The sequence below is a fragment of the Opisthocomus hoazin genome, chromosome 1 (assembly GCF_030867145.1).
Source record: "Opisthocomus hoazin isolate bOpiHoa1 chromosome 1, bOpiHoa1.hap1, whole genome shotgun sequence".
NCBI lineage: Eukaryota > Metazoa > Chordata > Aves > Opisthocomiformes > Opisthocomidae > Opisthocomus > Opisthocomus hoazin.
The window spans coordinates 126,844,718-126,865,919 of NC_134414.1; the positions used below are offsets into that span (position 1 = coordinate 126,844,718).

Below are 21,202 nucleotides of genomic sequence, written 5' to 3' on the forward strand. Positions count from 1 at the left end.
ATTACAATTTTTTGTAAGGCTGTTTCAGTTTCTCACAAACATCAGTATGATTCTGCTTATCATCATGCGCTTAGCCAGACACTTCCAACCACGAAACTCTGGAAAACTGTTCAATTATTTTCTCCAAAATATTACAAAATCTGACTTTTTAAAAGTATATTGTATATTGTAAAATATACATATATTTTGTCTAAAAAGGTTGAAATGTCTAGAATAGAATAGCTCAGTTGGAAGGCACCTACAACGATCATCAGGTCCAACTACCTAAGCACAAATCAGAGCATGTTGTTAAGGGCATTGTCCAAATGCTTCTTAACACTGACAGGCTTGGGGCATCGACCACCTCTCTAGGCAGCTCGTTCCAGTGTTTGACTACGCTCTTGGTAAAGAAATGTTTCCTAACATCCAGTCTGAATGTCCCCATTTTAAGACAGGATTTCATAATGGCATTGATTTCTTCCCTGGTTTCTATTTGTGGTTGTTGTATTGGCATTATAAATAGAACTAGTAATTGTATTACATGCAAAAGTTCCTGTTCAACCCAAGTTTGATTCTCGCTTTATGAAGAAAGTCTGCTGTGGCAGACTGTTTTGGGAAGGTTCAGCTAAATGGTTCAGAATTTTAGAAATATTTAAGGGAAGAAGGTGTAGAGCACATACTGAAAAGACCCCACAGAATATAAATCCAGACTGCTTGGCCTTACGTTATGAGGATGCTAAGACTAAATAATAGAAGCAATCATCTCTTACAGTGCAGAATATTGTCAATTAGATTTACTGCAAATTAAGACAATTCAGACATGTGTTTTTGACATCTGCCAGCTTGTGAATAGTGAATTTGTTCAGCTGCTTAATTTGTTAATGTTGAATTGTAGTAACACACAAGGACTGAACAAGTTAAAATTACTGTTGTGCATCCCTTCTCTCTGCTACATTGCTGCTTGTAAAATTAAAACCTCAATTGCAGGAGCATCTCTAAAAAAAAAAAATCTGCACCTATGTTTGTTGCACTGCAAGGGGAGCCAGAGAAGGGTGGAAGATGTTCTGCCTTGAATCGCAGAGCAGTTCTGAGATGATGTGAAATGATCAAGCAGTTCACTTTTCAACCACACAAAAAAAGGCAGCTGTGTAGCCCATCAGATTTTTGCAGATATGTTGCTTCCCCGCCCCTGTCTGCACTGTCTCGGCAGAAGAACTAGAAAAGGGAATCAGCTCAGACATACGCCACAGGTAAACCCAACACGATGCAAGCAGCCCGCTGAACTGCACTGTTTAGAGGCGCGGGAACCTCTTCTCTCTACCATGCCCAGAGAATGAAGGCTTCTCCAGTCATGTCGATGAAAGAGATATCACTGTGCATCCTTACAGTAATGCTGGCTCGGAGCAATGACCAAGTTTACGGTAAGATGTGGTCTTATACTTTAACCTGTCTGTAGTTATTAAACATAGTGGGGGGAGAACAGAGACCAAAGCAGTGCTTAGTGTACCGTAGAGATGATCTGTGTCTTATTTTATTACCGTATCAGAGGCTCCTAATTTGATTGAAGAGGATGATAGTGACAATAATTGAGAAATATTCAGTAACTTTCTAGGCTAGAACTCTAGTACTTGGAGACAAAATACGTCTTGCTTTGTGGCAAAAGGCTCAGCCTTCAAGGGGTTTGGCAGCGTTCAAGCCTCTGCTTGAAATCTGTGAATCCTACTAGCTCTGACCTAGATCCAGTTTGCAGTCAAATTATCCTTACCAGAGAAGTGTACTTTCAACTATTTAGCTTAACCCTGTCTAATTTGCATTCCACTTTCAACTTTCAGTCTCCGTAGTTTTTAAATAGAGATGCTCTCCTAATTTAGACTAGTGTGAGGACTACACTGTGCCCAATATACTCCTAATATTATTTTTACTTTGCTTGCTTGATGAGATTATTTTTTTCAAGTTCTTCCCTGCTAATACCATACAGGAGACATAAGAGTTACAATTCAAAGGAAGGCAGTCATGCAGAAAGGATTACAGCTGCTGCAATGGATGCACTCAGCTGCTGTTGATATGTTTTAGATATTATCAACTGATAAATTGCTCAAAATAATATTTGTTGTAAGGCACTGCTGAAATTACACAAACGAGTTGGCTATGTGAAGCTTAGTTGACATGCATATTACTAACTCTGCAAATCTATAGCATCTTTCAACATTCCTTGTTTTTATGAGTAAAACACATTATTAATACTAATAGGAAAGGTTAAACAAGCATTCAGAGCAACTGCCTGGGAAGGGAATGAGACATGAATTACCATGTCAGGTGCATGCAGCTGTTTCTTAATCAGGGTTTGATCTGAGCTCGAGGAGGCTACTGAACTGCTTTTCATTTGATTTGCAAATGAATAAACTAACATGCTGCTGAAGAGGATGTATCTAGAGCTAATAACCTCCTTCATACCCTAAACAGAAGCACCGTCTTTTCTTCGAAAAGCTAACTACTGTTTCAGTTCACTTCATCGAGTCTGCCTGTGTTATTAGTCCCTCACACAATCACCTCTCTGCATTGTCCAGGATCGTTCATTAATACATGGACGAACCCTCCATACTCATCTGCTGGGTTCCCAGATACTGTTTTTAAAACAGAATATAATTTCTGTTATGCTGTTTATTGCATGACTCTTGTTTACACAGAATTTTTTTTACTAGATTTTATACTTTGATCTACATCAGAACTACCTGGAGTCCCCCGAGAACAATAGTGTTTCCTTCTATACACCTATATTACTACAAATATCAGAATCGTGTTGATAGGAGCATTGCAGAGAGAAAAGTTTTTAAGTCGATCTCTACAGAACCATGTAGTAAATATTTTTAAATGTATTTACATTTTGGCCATAAGTTTTCTAAGCTTGACTGGATTTTATTTGGGTTAGAAGCTGAAAATTAAAGCGATTTTTTTTAAGCTTTTTATGTTGCAAATCTATCCAGAGTTTCTCTTGCTCCTAACAGAAACAAAGTTGACCACGCAGATTTCATATACAAAGTCAACAACCAGCAAACCTTTTCTAAATTAGGGAAGCAGAAGTAAGCTTGTTTCTGATTAGTCACAAAGAGAAGGACCTTCTCCCCCTTCACCCCGATAATTTTAGTCCAGTTAGACTCTGTCTCCTTTGTAACACCAAAGAACAGATTGTTCTTGGCTCCAGCAACACCTTTGCTGTTAGACCTTCTGGTGGGATAGCCTGCACATGCCAACATTCAGCCAAACAGAAATGCTCCATCTTCGAGTTTCAGTCAGCAAAACGTAGAGGCACGTTTTCTGCACTTACACAGCTTTCATCAAGGAATGGTTAAAAAATGATGCAACTCTCCATCAGCTACCTCAGCAAGCAGGTCAGCTTTACATATACCACCACTGCCAGGAACAACACCCAGAAAAACAGCAAGCCAGAAAATCCTTTGTTATACACCAAGTAAAGAGAAAAAGTACATTACTCTATCTTTTAGATGACACGGGAAAAAATAAGTGAAAAGGACTAACATTAAATTTCTATTAGTAAAATGACATTCCTCAAAAAACCCAAATTGTAATATAAAATTAATAAAATAGAATTTTACATCATTCCTTGAAAAGCCTTCTCTGTAGCTGGGAGAAGTCTGAGAGGTGCCTGTCCTAGTATCACTTAATTTGTCTTCTGAAGCACTTCTCTTTCTAAATACACCTTACTTAAATTCACAAAGGAAGCATGTTTTCCCATGAGTTCTCCTCACAGCCCATTTCCCTTTTTGTTTTTAAAATTACAAAATCATAAAGATCTTGGTGTTAAATGTGAAACCCCAACAAATCAATGCACTTTCTGGTGTAGTTTTTGTGCTGTGGTCCTAACCGGAAACTTCACAGAAAGCCGGACCTGAGTTAAAACCATTACTAGTGCTTCGCTGTGTTCACAGACAGACCCAAATGTAGGATTCAAAACTAACTGTAGACATTTATTTTTCATGAATAATTGACATTTTGTACCTCAGCCATTATCTGCCTTAGGGAATAATACATATGACTTGTGTTCTATCCCATCCCTTGTTCCTTTTTCTTCAAAGGGAGGGGAGAGGAAAAAACAAATGAAAGAGAAATCCTTTTCAAAACAAACGCCTCAGAAACTTCAATGAATAAGTCTTAGCTCACTGGAGTTGTTCCGAGTTCTTAGATGACCAGGTGTGAATGACACCATCTATAATTCAGACATTAGAAGGCTCAATTTTTAGCTATTATTCTTCCACCAATGGGTTGAGTTAGGTAAATGAAAGCCATCTCCATTAACCCTCTTTTGTTTGCTTAGCAAGTCACATCATGACTAGATTTTCTAGAACAAAAGAATGACAAGTAAAATTAAAATCATTTTTTATAAAAGAAAGAATTGTCACGGGTATTTCTCTATTGTACAAGTTATGGAATACATGCTTTCATCTGAAATCCTTGTCCTGGCACTGCACTGTACAGAAGATTTTCCTTACCTGTGCAAATTAATTCTTGGTGCAATAGAGTCCGGCTCACCAAAGCCTGTTCAGGAACATACTCAAGTGATCTAAAAGAAAACGCGCTTTTAGTCAATCTGAATCTTGCCAAGGAGTGTAAGTTAGAAGCTGACATACAAAGCTTCTGTATGTTACAAACTCTTTCACCCTCTTGAAAAATGCACTTTCAGATATTCATCATGACCACCCACACACATCTCATTGAAAACTCAAGACTCAGTATAAGACCTTGTAACTGGATTCAGGTCTCATCTCACAACACTGTTAAAGAAAGGGTAATTAAACTTATCTCGGAAAGTACTTGCACATATGGAATATAGTTGGCAGACACTGTCTCTACCATTGACTTCTCATGAGCCACGGGAGGCAGGCGACAGAAAAAAGTGAAGATACACTGTCACAGGAAAAGTACATCAAGTCATGTTTGTGCTCATTCATTAACTGAAGTTTATTTCAGTTGCCTTTCTAGTGCCAACCAATAAACAAAAAAGGTGCTCTCGCATTATCAGGTGTGTAGATTTTTTTCCCCTGTTAAAAAAAAAAATATCCCTCATTCTCTAGGATATTATGGCTTATATTGTTATTTAATGCCAGATCTTCACTGACACCTATTCCTGCCAAATGGCCTTTACAGGAAATCTGTGACAGATGTTTTAAAAGTTTGCCTTGAGTATTTTATTCTATATAAAAAGGTCCCAAATATTTCTGTTTTTGAAAGGATTTTCTCCACTTCTTTTTATCCACTTAAAGTTTCTTGCCAAGTAAGGTGTGATTTGGGAGAGAGGAAAAGTTAATCAGAGATTTCAGGGCATGTTCGTTATGAATTCCCACACTTAGTTACTAGAGAATAAAAGGCTGGATTATAGGAAAAGGCTTTCTCTATCCCAGACTTTTAGTTATCAAAGGTCAAAATAATTCAAACCGAGAATTTTCCAAAGTCTGAGGAAAATGTTTAACTCTTACTGACTCATCTTTTCTGATGTTGTTGTTCTAGAAAGTCCCCAAATTGATTACTAGTAACCAAGGAGTAGGTTACTTCCTAGCAAAAAATTGAAAACCTAAAGCCCAAGCCATTCAGCCATCAGTTATTAACAAGTCACAGAAACATAAAAAAAACACTTGTGGTTATTTTTCATGCTCCAAGCATTGTCTTGTAACAATTGAAAAGAAAAAATAATCAAAGTCAGTCTAAGGTCCAATTGCTTTAAGTCCCTGAAAGGAAGGCCCTTTTGGAAGCTCTGAAGACAGTCTACGAACTCTTATACATGCTGAAAGGCAAGCAGTAGCTCATGTAGCTCCTGATTAGGAAGTTCAAAAGATTGCTGAATTTGACTGAAAGAAAAAGAAAAAAATTACTGAATGAAATAGTGGTGTTTACCTAGCATCCACAGGCTTCTTCCAAGGGATCTACAAATGATAACTAAGAAATTTCAATCAATTTTCAGCAAACTAAATTTCTTCTGCCAAGTCTACAGTTACACTTGGAAGAAAGGGGGGTGGGGGGGAAGAATGCACTCTAAACTAGAGGGCATTGAAGACCAGGTGAACCACAGTGGCCTCAACCCCCACTTATTTTAAGGGAAAAGAGGAAGAGGATTAGTATGTGAGGGTTAATTGACAGCAAGCTGCCAAACACTTCCACCTGCATCAGCAGCCAGAAAGGCAGGCTCAGAGCCGGCAGTGCCATGCAAACCTCCGTCTGGGAGCACCTCTGAGGGCCCGGGGGACAGGAGGACTCTGCTGCTCAGAGGCTCTGCGCAGGCAGTGATGCTGCAGGGCTGAGTGGCAACTGCGGCTCAAGTCTTCCCGGGTGCCGTTCCCAAAGCTCAGTGGCACATTCCGTCTCCCACCTTCTGGAGAAAGCAAGGGTGTTGGAGTTAAGCCCACTTGATGGTAGGGAATTTTGCTCTGGAAACATAATTTAACCAGAGCTGATTATCTTGGAGTTATACTAGTGAGGTTAATGATTACCACCAAAGTGAATTATCATCACCAGAAGACGAAGAACCAAAACCATGGCACATGTTGGCATAGGTGCTTGGGGAAAAAAAGGGAAACACTCTTCAAGCTCACCTGACTGCAAGACGTACTAGCACGTGTGTGCAAAAGTAATACAAATAATATCAATGCCAATGGAACTTTTTTTAAAAAAAATCCAAATGGTAACCAAGTCAATCCTTTGTTAGCAATGGAGTAGCTCCTTATGTCTTAATCAGTAGTGGGGCAGGAATTTTATGGAGGGAAGTTTTTCATTGTGGTATCAGTGCAAGCATACTAAACTTTAACTGTTTATACCTTGCACCTTCAGAGCAAGGGCTGCACAAATAATACTTTAGAAGTATATCCAGACCTCAATAAGGCTTCTGCTCAAGAAACTTCTATATTCCCACTCAGGATGTGGCTGGAGGGTAATTCAAAACCTGTGCACCCGTTATCACCCCTGGTCCCTCCCTCTGAGCGGTCCTGCCACTGAGTGTTACTCTAGGTTACACTGACCAGTGCAAGACAGCCATTTCTTTAGAGCATTATTTAACACTGATAAGACATTTTCCTTTCCAGCTACCTACACAACTAATGTTCATCTGAATTTGTGAGGATTAGTAACCCCGTCCCAAGTGAATGCTTTTGGATGCACAGAATTTGCTCAATGCTGAGCAGCTGATTCTTCCAAAAGTGACAGTGGGCAGTGATGTATAATGTGTTGTAAAAGCACCAGATGATTCAAATTCAAGAAAAACATGACATTCCTGTACTGGAAAAGGATAAGAATGAAAGAAGCACAAAAATTCCTGCCCCTCTCCCTGTTTAATAATGATGCTGAATGAGAGAGTGTCACTGAAATCTGTTTTAAAACTTTGAGAGAAATTGGATTTTTAGGACCGTGCAGTAAAGTTTCGGATTTTGTTTTGTTGTTTTTTTTTCTCAAAAGATAATTTTGAAACAGATACAACTGTATGATAAAATCATTAGATGAAGGACATCAGAAAATATCTGTTTTGCAGAGACCTGCACATCCTTCTAGAAATACCTGTTACGTACGATTATATCAGAAATACAACTGCTATCAGGGCACAATCTGAGCTTTATAGATGCTTCCTGAAGCATTATCTTCTGTGGCAATCATTGCTCAAATAATTGAAACCTCTACTTTCTAATCTGAGCTTTTAGTTTCCATTTTCAGACTATTGATAATGATGTGCTGCTACTGCGATATGACCAAGCTGGTATGACCTACTTGCCAGAAACGAAATCATGCTTCTTTCTTTTAATCAGAGATGGAAAAATCTAAGTGAAATATAAGTGATCCTGCTTCATAATTAAAATGTGTCTGTTAGAATGATCCTATTCAGGGGAGCAGAAAAGGAACTAGATGACTGGGCAGGGCATGCTGACCTAACACCTAAATGCTGCCTTGTGAACGTGGCCAGGCTCTACATGTTAGAGCTGTTGCTATTTGCCACACTATATATTGCCATTAAAAATATATATATTATGTGTATTTAATAACTGAAATGGTATATTTAATTATTTTATTTGCATTAAATGTCATACAATATGCCAAATATTATATTAAATATATTAAATATATTGCTACTGCTACTGCGTCCGGATGGATGGTCCCTGGGAGAATATCTCTTCCTGTACACCACATATTCATTTATGACCAGGAGCTACTATTGAGGCAATGCGGTGGCAGAGAGCAGATGGTTAGCCTATCTTGTGAATCAGTGGAGACTATATAAGAAATGCCATACTGCCTAACACCACCAACGCTCCATCTAGCCCAGCACTCTGTCTCTGGCGGCAGCAGCACAAAAAAGGAGAGACAAGTCAGTTCAGGGAGAGCACATGAGCACGGCCACTTTCTGTGCTTCATTCCCCTCCTGTCCCCCCAGCAACGGAACAGTTGCACCTGGGACATCAGCATGTAGTACATCTTTCCCAGGTCCTTTCAGTATCCATTTATGGACCTGATGTCCATGACCTTGTCTACCTGACTACATACACTGACAGGTTAGAAGGTAAATTCAGCTATATTATTCTGACAGACGTCAGTGTAGGTTAGTCCTCAGGGCCGCCAGTGATTCAAACTCTACAAGCTTCCACAGAAACCCGTTCCAGTATTACTGCTTTCACAGTTAGGAAGTCTTTCAAACTATCTAATCAAATTTTCTTACTTCACTTTTAGTCCATTATTTCTCCCCACACCTAACAGAAACACGAAAAACCAGATTATTTTATTCTTCTTTTATGTCTTTACCTGATTTTATTACATTCCTTCCCTCTCATTGCTGTTCTTTCAGTGAAACAACCTCAAGAACTTCAAGCTTTTCATTATGGTTTTCTTATGTTCTTGGCATTTGGTGGCTTCTTTCCAACTTGGAGAGACTCCAGGCATTTCCCCTCTTCTTTCTTGAAGAGTGATGCAAAAGACTGGACAAGATCTAGGTGCACTTACCAGTCCTTAGCAGAACACAAAGGTTATCATGTGTCCCCTGTATATCGTCTTGAACCGAGCCTGCCTTTTTGTAAATAATTTCTCTAATTTATCTGGTAAATCTAATTTACTGCTTGTAATCTATTTATAGGTTTCTTGCTCCACTAACTAGCAAAGTAAGATTTTCTTAGTTTTACAATCAATATACTTACACTCGATGTGTTTTCCTAAGTGTGTCTCATTCTCTGCCATGACTTCTCCAGTGTTGGTCAATTCTTATGTGCCCCTCCTTAATAACCTGACCTTCTTTATGCTTTTGGAGGCTTCCTTCTTGTCTCAGTGAAAAGCTTGTTCAGGATTCAGCCAAGCTAGTCTTTTACTGCACTACTGTAGTGTAGTGCTTAGTGCTTGTACTCTTACCATTTATTGGATGGACCACCAGCTCTGTTTATGTCTTTTTCCTTTGTATTTGCATCTCGTGAGTCTTATCTCCCAGGTCTCCAAACCTATTAAAGCTTTCTTTAACAAGCCCAACTATTTATATTCTGCTGTTCTCCTTACTTCTTTTCTTAGGGATATTGAATGAATTAAGGCTTCTGGTTTCCCTTGTCTTTTATCCAGAACTTGTAATTAGTAAAAAGACGTTGTTAGTACCCAGAGCTATTGTCTTCCTTGTTTATTTTCTGATGTCCATCCAAATTATCTGAATTTCCTCCACATGCCCTTTCCACAACACAAATTTTAAAGTCCAAGTTATTTACCTGTGGATGTTGCCACTCTCTGTTCGCCTCAGTTTAACCCTCATTTAAAGCCATCCTGTCTAAGGAAAAGTTGGTATACGAGGATGATTTCGGATTTGGGCCCCTCAAAGACACTTCCCAGGATGCCAAGTCCTGTGGGTCAAAGAGTTTCTCTATTGCCTGTGGCAGAGAGATATCAGAGACCACAAGTTCTTTCAGTGGCTGCAGATATCAGCCTTACAGTGAATACCCTCTTCCTCATTATCTAGCATGATCAGGCACATTTGATAGGGCAAGATTAGAACAATATTAAATATTTAGGTTTAGAGGTAAGTTTAGAGGCAAATGAGTGCCACCTAATTTTTAGATGCCCATTCCCAAAGTCACCTTAAAGTGAATAAACCAAAAGATCAACAGCAGCGAAGAGTTAGCTCCGCTATAACGACGCCTATGAACACACTTATGCTCAAAACACAATATTAGTGAGTGCTATACAATTTATTTATGGGTGGAGTGGTCGGAGGTCTGTAGGGAAAAGGCTTGCAAACTAGAGGTGATCTGAATGAAAAATGTTAATCTTGCTATTCCAAGCTCTACAGATCTATATAGATTATACTACCCAAGTATTATTCACAAGGACTGCTATATGATGTGCATAAGAAATCCTGGCTGACTGTGGAGGTGAGGTGTTTGGTGTCGCAGTTATGTGTGCTGGCTGCCCGGGGCCCCAGAGGCTCCGTCCCTTGAAGCAGTGCTGGCTGCGGACAGACAGACCCCTCCGCTCTCCACGTTGCTCTTTCCTCCCTTACATATTTTTTCTCGCGACAAAACTTCCCTTCAACATATTTTACCATTTTTTCTACTTCCCTCTATCGACCAGAAAATACAGATATGCTTAACATTTTTCCTCTTGACTTGCTATCAATCACTCTCTTCAGTGCACAAGTACTGTGCTCTAAGACAGGGTAGGGCAATAGACAGAACATGGGTATCACACAGGTTTTGTTACTTTTACTTAACCAGAGTAATAAAGCACCACAAGAAACACGAAGCTTTAATAACAGTAAGTAATAGCAAGACTCAGAGTTAAGGTGATGTACCACAGCTTGAACACTGAGTTTAACAAAACTTTACAAAAATCAAGAAATAGAGATAAGATATATTTGCATTACATATATTTCTTTTCATTATTACAATTATAAGAAATCTTTACCAAAGAAAAGCCTTTACTTCTGCAAGTTACCAAGAACTGTGAGGTAAACAATAATCTGAAATAAATCTAAATGTAACAGAAACAGTCTGTGAGAAGGATGACACAGGAAAATCTGCTATGTATACTTTACGCATTTTTTTTCCTAAACTATTCAATTTGAAACTTGACTGAGATATGGAAAAAAGGGAAAATTTTATATCAGAGGGAGAAAGTGCATTTTAATAATCCTCCTGAAAAGGAACGAACCAATAGTCTTGATGTTACCTGCCGTCAGTGTCCCATATAGAGATCAAATCCCATATAGAGATCAGATCTCCTGCGAGTAGACAAAAGAAGTCTTCACTAATAAGAGAGAAAAGGAACTGTGGTTAGAGTTATGGGGAGTATATTGCAGACTCCCACCACCATGATTTTTGTTGGTTTTGTTCCCTTCTAGGATCTGATGACACCTATTGTCCAGTTGAAATTCAAGTTAAAAGATACTCCCAGTACAAAATTAATCTCGGGAACTCTTTGATTATAGACTGTCCAGTTCATTACTGCAAGAAAACGCCAGTCATGCAGTGGTGCAAGTTAGAGGTGGATACATGTGTGCTGCTGAAGGAGGGCAAAACAGGATGGAAGTCCAATGTGTTTACTCTGCAGTTTTTCTCCATTCATCAGAATGACAGCGGAACTTATCGATGTCGAGCAATAGAGGACAACTTTTCCAGCGAGAGCCACGGAATAAAGGTTATTGTTGAAGGTAGGCATCTCTATTATGAAAGAGCCCTTAAAAGGTCTGATTTGTTTAAAAACAAAAGGAAGCCACGGACAGGAAAGCTCATGCATGCAGAACGATGGCTTCTCCCAACATGTCTGCCTGGTAGCACAGTTGTGCTGGTACTTACCACCTTCTTCGTGCTTCTATGCTGCCTCTTGGTACTGGGGAAAGGAAAGAACAAAATAAAGAAATAACAGGAGTATCTGGAAGAGGAAAGCGAAGCTGCCAACACCAAACAGCCATGAGTGGACTATTTGATAATAAAAAAATATCAATTGGGACAAAACAAGGTTGTGGTAGGACAGGCTGGTTATACATCACATGGACTAGACAGGATGCAAATGGTCATGTAGTAGCAGTAGATGAGGCCACACAGCAATAAAGAGGACCAAGCATTTCAAGCGTCTTGTTGAGAGTGATCTCTCTTGCAACAAACAGAGAGAAAGTATAATTCTGTACACCAAGAAGTTCAAGAGCAGAAAAGATTACAATAGCTTTAAATGATCTTAAGGGCAAATGAGGCCTTCACATTAACTTGGGCAGCTGGTATGCCAAGTCTAGGTTATGAAGAGCCACGCCTGAACTCCATGTTGCTCTGCAGCTAGAAAGTGATCTACTGACCCCAGACAGCTGAGGTGCAAGGTTGTTCTGTTCCCAGTTCCTCTCCTGGTAAGTTAGTGACCTTCAAAACCTTGTTTGTTGACACACAAAATGCTGCAACAGAGGGAGCAACATTAAAATCCATGGCTGTGCAAGTTTCCTGTAAAGTATATGTTCTGCTGATCTATTCACTTGAATGCAAAGAGGTCTGAAAGATAGAATTACTCTGTCAGCAGTGGGAGACCAACACACCATTCCCCTTCCCCTCAAAACACCCTGCCCTTTGCTTGCTGCATTGTGTTCCCTCTTCCATCACCAGACTGAAGGGGAGGGAGCCTTGTGAAGACTTCAGTATGCAGAGCAGAGAACACAACTGCCATGCGAAATGTCAAGTTGCTGTTTCATTTCCCTCTCTTGTCTTTCTCTTTCAGAAAGCCCTGCAAACATTGTCACGGTTTCGCCAGAAAGTAAGTTCTGATTCTTGTTTTCTCTTTAAGAGAAAGGAACTAATCTGTATTGCTATGAATTTCTGTTTAAAGAGTTTTGTACAGTCAAGACAGATTGCAATTTGTTGCTGAACTACAATTGCTTTCTCCCCACTTGAAAAAGATAGTCTCTCAAGGCTCACAGTTTTCAAGGCTGGGACTGTCCAGCATGCAGCATAAAAGGGACCAAGTCAATCATATTACCTCCTGGTGGCATAATCTACACTTCTGACATGCTCTTTAGTATCCCAGTGACATATGGCTCACACATACAAAGCGTCAGCAATCATGCAATGCCATCACTTTAACATAGCCTGAAGTATGGTCTTTACTCATGGTTGGTTATTGCTCACAGTTACAATTACACAAATATATTGTACTGGTCTAATTCTGACCCTTTCTTTGCTTCTGCCATGCATCATTCATCAATTACACTGTACTGTCCACTTTGCCTTCCAGTATCTTCACGCTTCATAGAATGCCTGCAGAGGTGGTTATCTCGTGATGGGCTATACCCAGTTACAGAAAGTCTAAGTATACTGAGAAGCCAGTTGCGTTAGAAAGACTTAATGCTCAAAAAACCACACCAGACAAGTATCACTCTACACTAATCCATGTTAATGCAATTTTAGATACCACTAGTATCACAGAAGAGTCCCAAGAATCTGGAAACCGCAAGATATTGCACATTATTTATGCTTCAGCGTCTGTGGGTCTATGTTGTCCATTCATCATCATATGCATGTTTTGGTGTCTGAGGAGGCACCATGGTAAGCAGTTTTACCATCTAATCTTTGCCTAGTATGCATTTGATTCCACTCCTTTTCGCAGCTTCACAGGTTTCATTCAAAGCTCTATGCAAATTCCCTAACAATTACCCCAACTGACTTCTGAGATGTCCTCGTCCAGTGTGCCAGTTAGGATTTAAGAGTTTAATTTAAGAATTCAACTTGCCCTATGTATTATTCCCCTCCAGAGACAGAGAGGGATGGAAGTAAAGCAAGAACAAATCCAAATTTCAGACTTTATAATATTTTAAAATTTTTCTCCTGTTTTGCAAATAATAAAGTTAGAAATAAATAGGGGTTTTACCCATGCAAACACAGTCAAGCTTTATCCAGTTACATTTTACATTCCTAGATTTTTTTCTAAACTATCAAATAATTATGGTATTAATCTCTCCCTCTTTACAGGAACTCTAACACAGCTACCATGTCCTAAATCAAGAATGGAACTTGGAGTCCCCCATATCTTTATTTAAGCGAACTCTCATTTGTTTATTATAATACCATGGATTTATTTTTTATTATTTTAGGAAAATGAAATAATTTCATTTTCCCATGAAGTTTAACATGTTTGCTTATAGTTTGGCTTGAGGCTTTTTCGTGCCTTTTTCTCCCCACCCAGTTCACTGAACGTAGAGAAAACTGGCCCCAAGTACCTAGGAATTTTTTTGCTCCTATGCAGAGCAGCTTTGAGACACAAAAACTCACTCTACAGATAGATCATTCTATGTTGGTTAGCTTTTGTCACAATAGCTATTCTCAAATCCAGTGTGATAAACGGGCTTTATACTTCAAGGTCCACTCGATAAGGCAAGGACTCCCTTAGTGACTAATACCCCCTCCGTAAGCAGAAAGGCACCTTCTCAATGCTGATTTGTGAAACGTCTTTTTTTTTTTTCTCTTTTTCACAGCAAAGCAAAAGGGAAGTCCATTAACAACACAGAGACAAGAGAGCCCGGTATGTTTAAATTCTTCCATCATCAAAACCTGACCACATCCTGCACAACTGTGTACTGAGAATAAGTCTCTGTGTAGCACAAAACGTGGAATAGGATCAGAGACAGATTTAGTGACCCTCTTGGTGCCTGGACAGCTTGGCCTGCGTGGTGTGAGATATTACCAGGGCTGAGCTGAGGGAAGGAACGAAGGGTCTTAGCCACAAAGGTACTTTGGGCAGCTGAACTCCTATTAAAATGTATTAACTTGTAAGTGCCATTTCAGTAAGAGTTTAGGTACCTAAAGCACCTCTGTTGATCTGGTTCAAACTGCATAAGACAAAAAATGACCCACAGAGCAAGGAAAATGATTGAAGAGCAAGACTTTCATACGTGGCTAGCATGAATTCACAGGTCTTGCAGTCAGTTCCAGAGAAATTAGATGGGCAGAAGGCAGAACGCAAAAGATGGAACTGGAGCTGACAGCTGTCAATCACAGGGGAAGTGTTGGTAGGGATTCAAGGGCACCAGACAGGTTGCAGAGCTCCCAAGAGGCAAGCTGGAGGAAAGAAAATTAAAAGCAGTATATTCTAAGTGGCTAGAAAAATGGATGTCAAGAGGATTCCATTAGAAAGAGATGAATTTTTAGAAGAATTTTCAATTTTGGAGAAAGAAAGATTTCTTTGGAAAATACTAAGACAAAGAGGATGAAGAATGAGATCAGGAAATGGGAGAATGAGGGCCATGAGGAAAAGATAATCTGGGATTTGGAGGTGAAAATAAAAAAGATTTCATAAACTGAGAAGGAAAAGCCTTGAATGAGTGGCATAGAAGAGCTCTCACAAAATGATAAATCAGTTTTGCCATAAGTTAGACATCTTGCAAGAAAAGACGTGAGGGACTGGGAAGGGAAATGGAGAAAGGCAGGAGATACATGATTTCTAAATTTACTTCAAAGATCGATATAACATCCAGTGACCAGGTGAATCCAATTCACCTGTGCTCAGAAGCAGTTTTAAGAGGATAGAGCAACTTGAACAAAATCTTACACGCCTCTTCTTTAGCAGGAGCGCAGGCAATAACCAGACATACACAGAACTGTACCCTGTTCTGTTTTCTGCAGGTGAGAAGTCCAGCAGCTGCTCTATCCCACGCTACTGGGACAACTCAAGCTTCAGAAGAAAGCTCCTCACTTTACTATTGCTCCATGGCTAGCCCACTGCAGGCCTTGCACAGCAACACAGTTTACGACAATGATGTTCCTCCCTGGAACGTGCAGAGGACAGCACCTAATGCACCACACGATGGTCCTGCTATTCCTTCCATCCCAGTTTTACTTGAAAGCCCGGATGTCCTCACATATGCTGCAATAAATCATGCTGCTTCTGCAGAAAAATGCCAGAGAAGGGAACTAACTGTAGAAAATGAATTTACAGAATATGCCTCCATTAATGTAAAAAAATAAATGTGGCAAGGACGACTTCAGACAACCTTTTTGCATGCAGACCCAATTCTAGCTAGCTTCCAGGATTTCCCTTTCTCTTTTGGGAAAACTTCTCTGTTTTTTAGAAGAACTTATGGATGCTCCCCCGTCCATGCCAGAATTCAAAACGCAGCCCATGTTGATGGGTAGGTATTTACACCGTGTGTTTGTCTCTTAAATGGAGGAATAAAACCAGCCAGTTTTCTTATTGTGCCTTTTTTTTTGGATTCTGTTTCTAGTCTGACTTTGACTTGATTACTGTTTGAATAAAAACAAAGGGGAGGAGAAGGGTAAAGTTTTCCTATGATATAAACACATTAAATGAATCTATGAGAAAGAGGATACGGAAAGGGTTTTTTTTCCTTTTCCAAAGAATTCTCATAAACAATGTGTGAAAAAATATTGAAATATAACACACTGTTTTTCTCTTGGTGGGATGATTGGTTAGCAAAGTTGTTGCATATTATTTTCGTCTGTGATGAATCGATGGAAGTAACAAATGATGAGCAGTGACTCACTCTAGTGAAAATCAAAACTTTTTGCTCACAGGTAACTGTGCATAACTGTGTCACTCTATTTCTTCCTCCCAACACTGGCACAAAAAAGAGATTATGCTTCATGGTCAGGTTTGCAGGAAAGAAGATAAAAAGGAGGTAAAGACCAAGGTGCCATTTGAAGTTTGCAAAGAACACTCACGCCCTTCTGCACCACTTTTTCATCTCTAGCTTGGATACCATACATCCGCTCTTGTGAAATAATACTCTTTAAAATGACTCTTAGCAATATTTGCACCAGAGGTGTACAGCAGCAAGCAAGGAGTCTTTAACTTGGTTAAAAATTTGCACCACAGTTGAAGAGGAAGGATGTACTAGGTCTCAGACTGTACGTAACACACCGGATGATTTGCACTCAAGTTAATGGAAGAAAGTCAGGCTCCTTTGTCTTCATATTTGATCTTGGTATCATTCCAGCTAACATCAAAGCTGTTAAGCACATGCACCTTGATATTTTGGTAAGTTAGGTGCTTTATTATACTTATGGTACACTTGTGCTCCCCCCCTAGTTTGAAGTCAATCACAGTATCGGTGCAGAGAAAAATCCATGGTAATTTTTTCTGCACTAAATTTCTGCACTAAGTTGGTAGTTCAGGCCACTAGATATGTTGGTAGTTTGAGCTTTTCTTATTTTTTTAAAATATAAATTATCAATCTAGTAAGTCATTGACAGTCCTCATAAAAAAAAAAAAGTAGAGAAAACTGTCTGCTAGAAAAATTCAGTTTCTTCTGTTTTAGTAAGCCAGTCCTTGTGTGTCTAGAGACTACTTTAGGAGAGGGACTGGGAAACCTGGAGCAAGTTTGATATGAATAGGCGCAGAAATAGACCTTTAATTGCATTTATTGCTCACCTGATACAGGTAAAATTATTTTCATGGACTACAAACAGATTTCAGAATAAGAAGATATTCTACCTCAGTGGTCTTAAACTGCCAAACAAGGACAGCTGTTCAATGGAGAGCCTAAATGAACTTGAATGAAAGGCATCAAACTTCTCTAGTTGCTTTCCATGACCTGGATACAGGCCTTGCAGTCAGAAGGAAAAGAGTAGAAAGGCCATCCTTCCAGAGAACAAGTACACGTGAAACAATATGTTTCTCAAAGCTGCTTTGCAGTACTCTGCCCATACCAGAGTACGTATAGGGAAGCGTCCAAAGACCCTCAGGAAAGCGAGGACGGGTGCTGGGGAAAGGTGCTTTGCCTGTTTGAGTTACCAACCAGCTCTGAGATGCATTCATCAGGGCATGCAGAGCTTTCCCTCTATCACCCCAGTGACCTGAAAGCACCATCAGGTCTGTTCAGAGCAGCCCCAGAATGATGCATCAGCAACTGGGACCTAGAACAAGACTGAACACACGTGCGAGAAGTGTTGCGCCATAAGAGATGCAAAAGCCAGTGATATTTTAATGTGGCTTGTTTCATCTGTACAGCAAGGCGGAACCCTGGCTTAATGATGTCCCCAGAGAGCCAAGATTGATTTGGAAGATGAGATTTTTGTAGATAAACAGGAAGTACCTCACCACCTTGCCATGAAACATGCTCGTGTAGAAAAGCAGAGCACAGGAGCCTGCACAGGAGCCTGCAGTAGGTTCATTTTTTAAGCAAACAAATTGAAAGACTGTGCCTTTTGAAGCAGCGAAACAAAAGACACTGACTGAAAGCATCTGCCTTTTAAGGTCCAAATAATCCATTCAGATGAAGTACAGCATCACTCAGTTTTCAGAGCCTTCTGAAAGAAAAGAAAAAAGGAAACAGTACAACTGGCCAGCGGATGGAAGTGCTATTTCACTTAAGGTGCTATACATTCACCTCAATCATCTAGCGCGCCTCTCAAAAACATAATGCCACCTTTGAGACATCACACCCAATGTCGGTTGCGTTAAGGCCCGGTGGGTGGCCTTTAAAACTGAGAGTGCAGCATCTTACTTGAAGTGGCAGGACACCAGTGGGAGCAGAGCAGTCTCACGATTCACCCTGCGTGCTCAGCGCCTGACTGAAAGGAGCTGGTTCTGAGCTAAATCCTGCAGTGAAATCACACAATCATGAGAGTGCGCTGAAGGAAACAAAAGGGCTTGGGACCCATTCTGTGGGAGATGTGCAGCACCTTTGCAGTCTCCCAAAGAGGTGGTCCCAGGGCCTTCAATTTATGTTACATAGTTTTCTACTTCTTTTCTTTCTTGTGCTATTTTTGCATCAAAGATGTTGTACGGGTATTGTCACACAGGAAGCCCAAAGAACAGACACAAAGCCGTACTGCTCTGTTACACCCACAAACCCACATGGAAGGAAAATAGAGAAGTCTGTGGAGCTGAAGGTCTGTCAGTGCCAGCAAAGCACGTTATTGCTCTTCATTGCAACCTCTTCATGCAAGGGAGGAACATGTAACTGGTTGCTCCCTCCTAAGCAACCTGCACAGCACGTGAGCCCCTTACAGGCTTAGATGGCATGAGTAGGCTCTTAGACACATCAACCATCCTAGTTTCACTTTTTTCATTTTCTCCCCTCCCAAAATACTGTGATTCCTTATAAAGACACAAAAAAATCAGAATAAATAGTGTGAGTTTATTAATTTGCCAAATCTTGGGCCCCAAAAGTCTAGCAGACAGGGGACTGCCCTTGTCAAACCACAAACTTTTTCATATTGCAAGATGATCAAGCAACAGCTTGCCGAGCCTTGCTTCTCCACCTACCTGTTTTGCAGTGCTTTCCCCTACATCCCCACAACAGCCTGAGCCTCATTTTACCTCAGAAGGCTCACAGGCAGTGAGGAGAGTGTAGAAGACAGTGCTACAGCCAAAAGTACTTGAAAAGTGGAGCTTGCACCTTCAAGAAAAAGGCATCATCTTACACTGCTGTGTTTCCTGCTGTTTCCCCTCTAAGGAAGTGGCCAGGGCTGTAAATTGTAGGAGTGCTCCCCAAACCAAAGAAACAGGGTGTACAGACAATGTTCGTTCCTTGGTTCACCTGATCTGCTCCACCTAGGTCCTGCTGCACCTGTGTTACCCACACCATTACGGCAGTGGACTCAGGAAGAGAAAGGGGCAGCACAGACAGAGAGAAACATAGGACAGTTTGGGACTCAGAAGTCAAGCTCCACACCAAAGCCTTGCTCCTTGCAGCCCAGCCATTCCCCATGCTCTCAGCTTGGATCTTTCCAGCCTCCAGTAAATGCTAACATTCCTTGGATCTCCCTATGTCCCACATTCTCACTGGGGGACGGAGGACACAAGCCCGGAGCCAAGCCCTGAGACCAGACCACAGCACTGGCCCAGGCACACAGGTTGAGGGAAGAGGCAAACATCCATTTCCCTGAGTGGGCTGTTCCCTGTCCTGCTCCTTGCACAGGGTTCCTCATTCTGCTGTCTCCATGGCTCTGCTTTCCTACCCTGTTTCATACTGGCAAACATCAGCCCAGGCAAATGGGAACCAGAGACAGGAACAGACACAAGGACGGTGGCCAGGGAAGAGAGAGGAGCGGATTTCAGGGGGAGACAGAGGGCAGGAGAGGGAGACCTGAATGAGAATCCAGAAAAGTATCCCCAAGGAAAACCCGCAGAGCCTAGAGGACAGCAGAGTTAGCTACAAAACTTGAGATGAAAACAGTCTCATGTCCCTCAACACAGACTAAGTGCAGAAATCTCATTTTTCTGTGAGTTCTAAGTGGCAACTACTATTTTCCATTAAAAAAGCCTACACTGGGCCAGGCCTGCTCATGCACTATTCTTGCTCATCTCATGAAAATGAAAGTGCCTAAGAACCATGTAGGCCCACATTTCCATCCACACAGGTCAGTGGCGTATGTCAGCCACATGAATCAGCTGCACTCCTACTCTCAGTTTCACACAGGTGTTCACCGTGCATAAACACAGCAATTACTTTACCTAGCCTGAACTCAAATTTCAAACTCCAGTTCCCCTCTCTGCCTTCTCGTACATACATACACAACCCCGGGGACCCATGGCTTGGACACTGCTGCCATAGTTACTGTCATGTAAAGCAACAGGATATGATCAGTACTGGGAACACTGTTAGGAGGCTGAGCTTCTCACTGTTATGAATCTTGACCTGTGAGACAGAGGAGTTCACGTTATCATGACTCGTATAATTAATTATGCATCTTGTATAGTTGATTTTAGTCAGGAGACATGCTTAGTCAACTGCAGTTTGGAGTAAAGAATATGCTTGGCATGAAGTGTAACCAGACTTAACCAAGAACATGGGAGTGATCATTTTGCACAATTGAAGAGTAAAAGTTTGCTGGCTTTAACTAGCAATACAGCAGCTGAGTTTTAATCCAAGTGGCATTTATTCTCAGGCTAACAGACTTGAATTCTCTTTTCAGATGAGATTTTCTAGACGAGCTAGTGCACATGCATTACTTTCTAGTTATCACACGTCTGTACATGGCATACCAAGACTCCAGTCGGCAGCAGCGTCGTGGTGTTTGCTGCAGCTCGGCGCCGTGGCTGCTGAGACACAAACGTGTCATCAGGCAGTGAATCACACACACTCAGTTTTCACACTGCAGCTTTGGAAAGGAGAAAGGCAGTCAGAGGCAGGCATATTCGACAAGTGCACTACCGGTGTATGAAGAGGAACTGTATGATACTGTGGTTAGAAACCAACAGTAGCTAACAGACAGTCTCTCCAGTCCATCCCAGCAAGACACATGCACTGGGACTCAACACTTCCTAAAAT

General features: G+C 40.7%; 1 protein-coding gene and 1 long non-coding RNA gene across 3 annotated transcripts in view; one reads left to right on the forward strand and one right to left on the reverse strand.

Moving 5' to 3' along the window:
* The first annotated feature begins 1,216 nt into the window (after positions 1–1,216).
* On the forward strand, positions 1,217–16,157 carry BTLA (B and T lymphocyte associated). The gene is made up of 6 exons (XM_009941249.2): positions 1,217–1,400; positions 11,336–11,644; positions 12,694–12,729; positions 13,380–13,517; positions 14,444–14,490; positions 15,591–16,157. The coding sequence occupies exons 1-6, from the start codon at positions 1,313–1,315 to the stop codon at positions 15,930–15,932; spliced, it is 960 nt and encodes a 319-aa protein (XP_009939551.2). The 5' UTR covers positions 1,217–1,312; the 3' UTR covers positions 15,933–16,157.
* Positions 11,579–21,202, reverse strand: part of LOC142363066 (uncharacterized) — a 36,597-nt gene continuing 26,973 nt past the window's right edge. The window contains exons 5-6 of one of the 2 annotated variants that reach the window (XR_012765459.1): positions 20,917–21,032; positions 11,579–11,823 (exon numbers count right to left, since the gene is read on the reverse strand). This is a non-coding gene — a long non-coding RNA (uncharacterized LOC142363066). The remainder of the gene's footprint in view (positions 11,824–20,916; positions 21,033–21,202) is intronic. The other variant, XR_012765458.1, reaches the window with a different exon arrangement.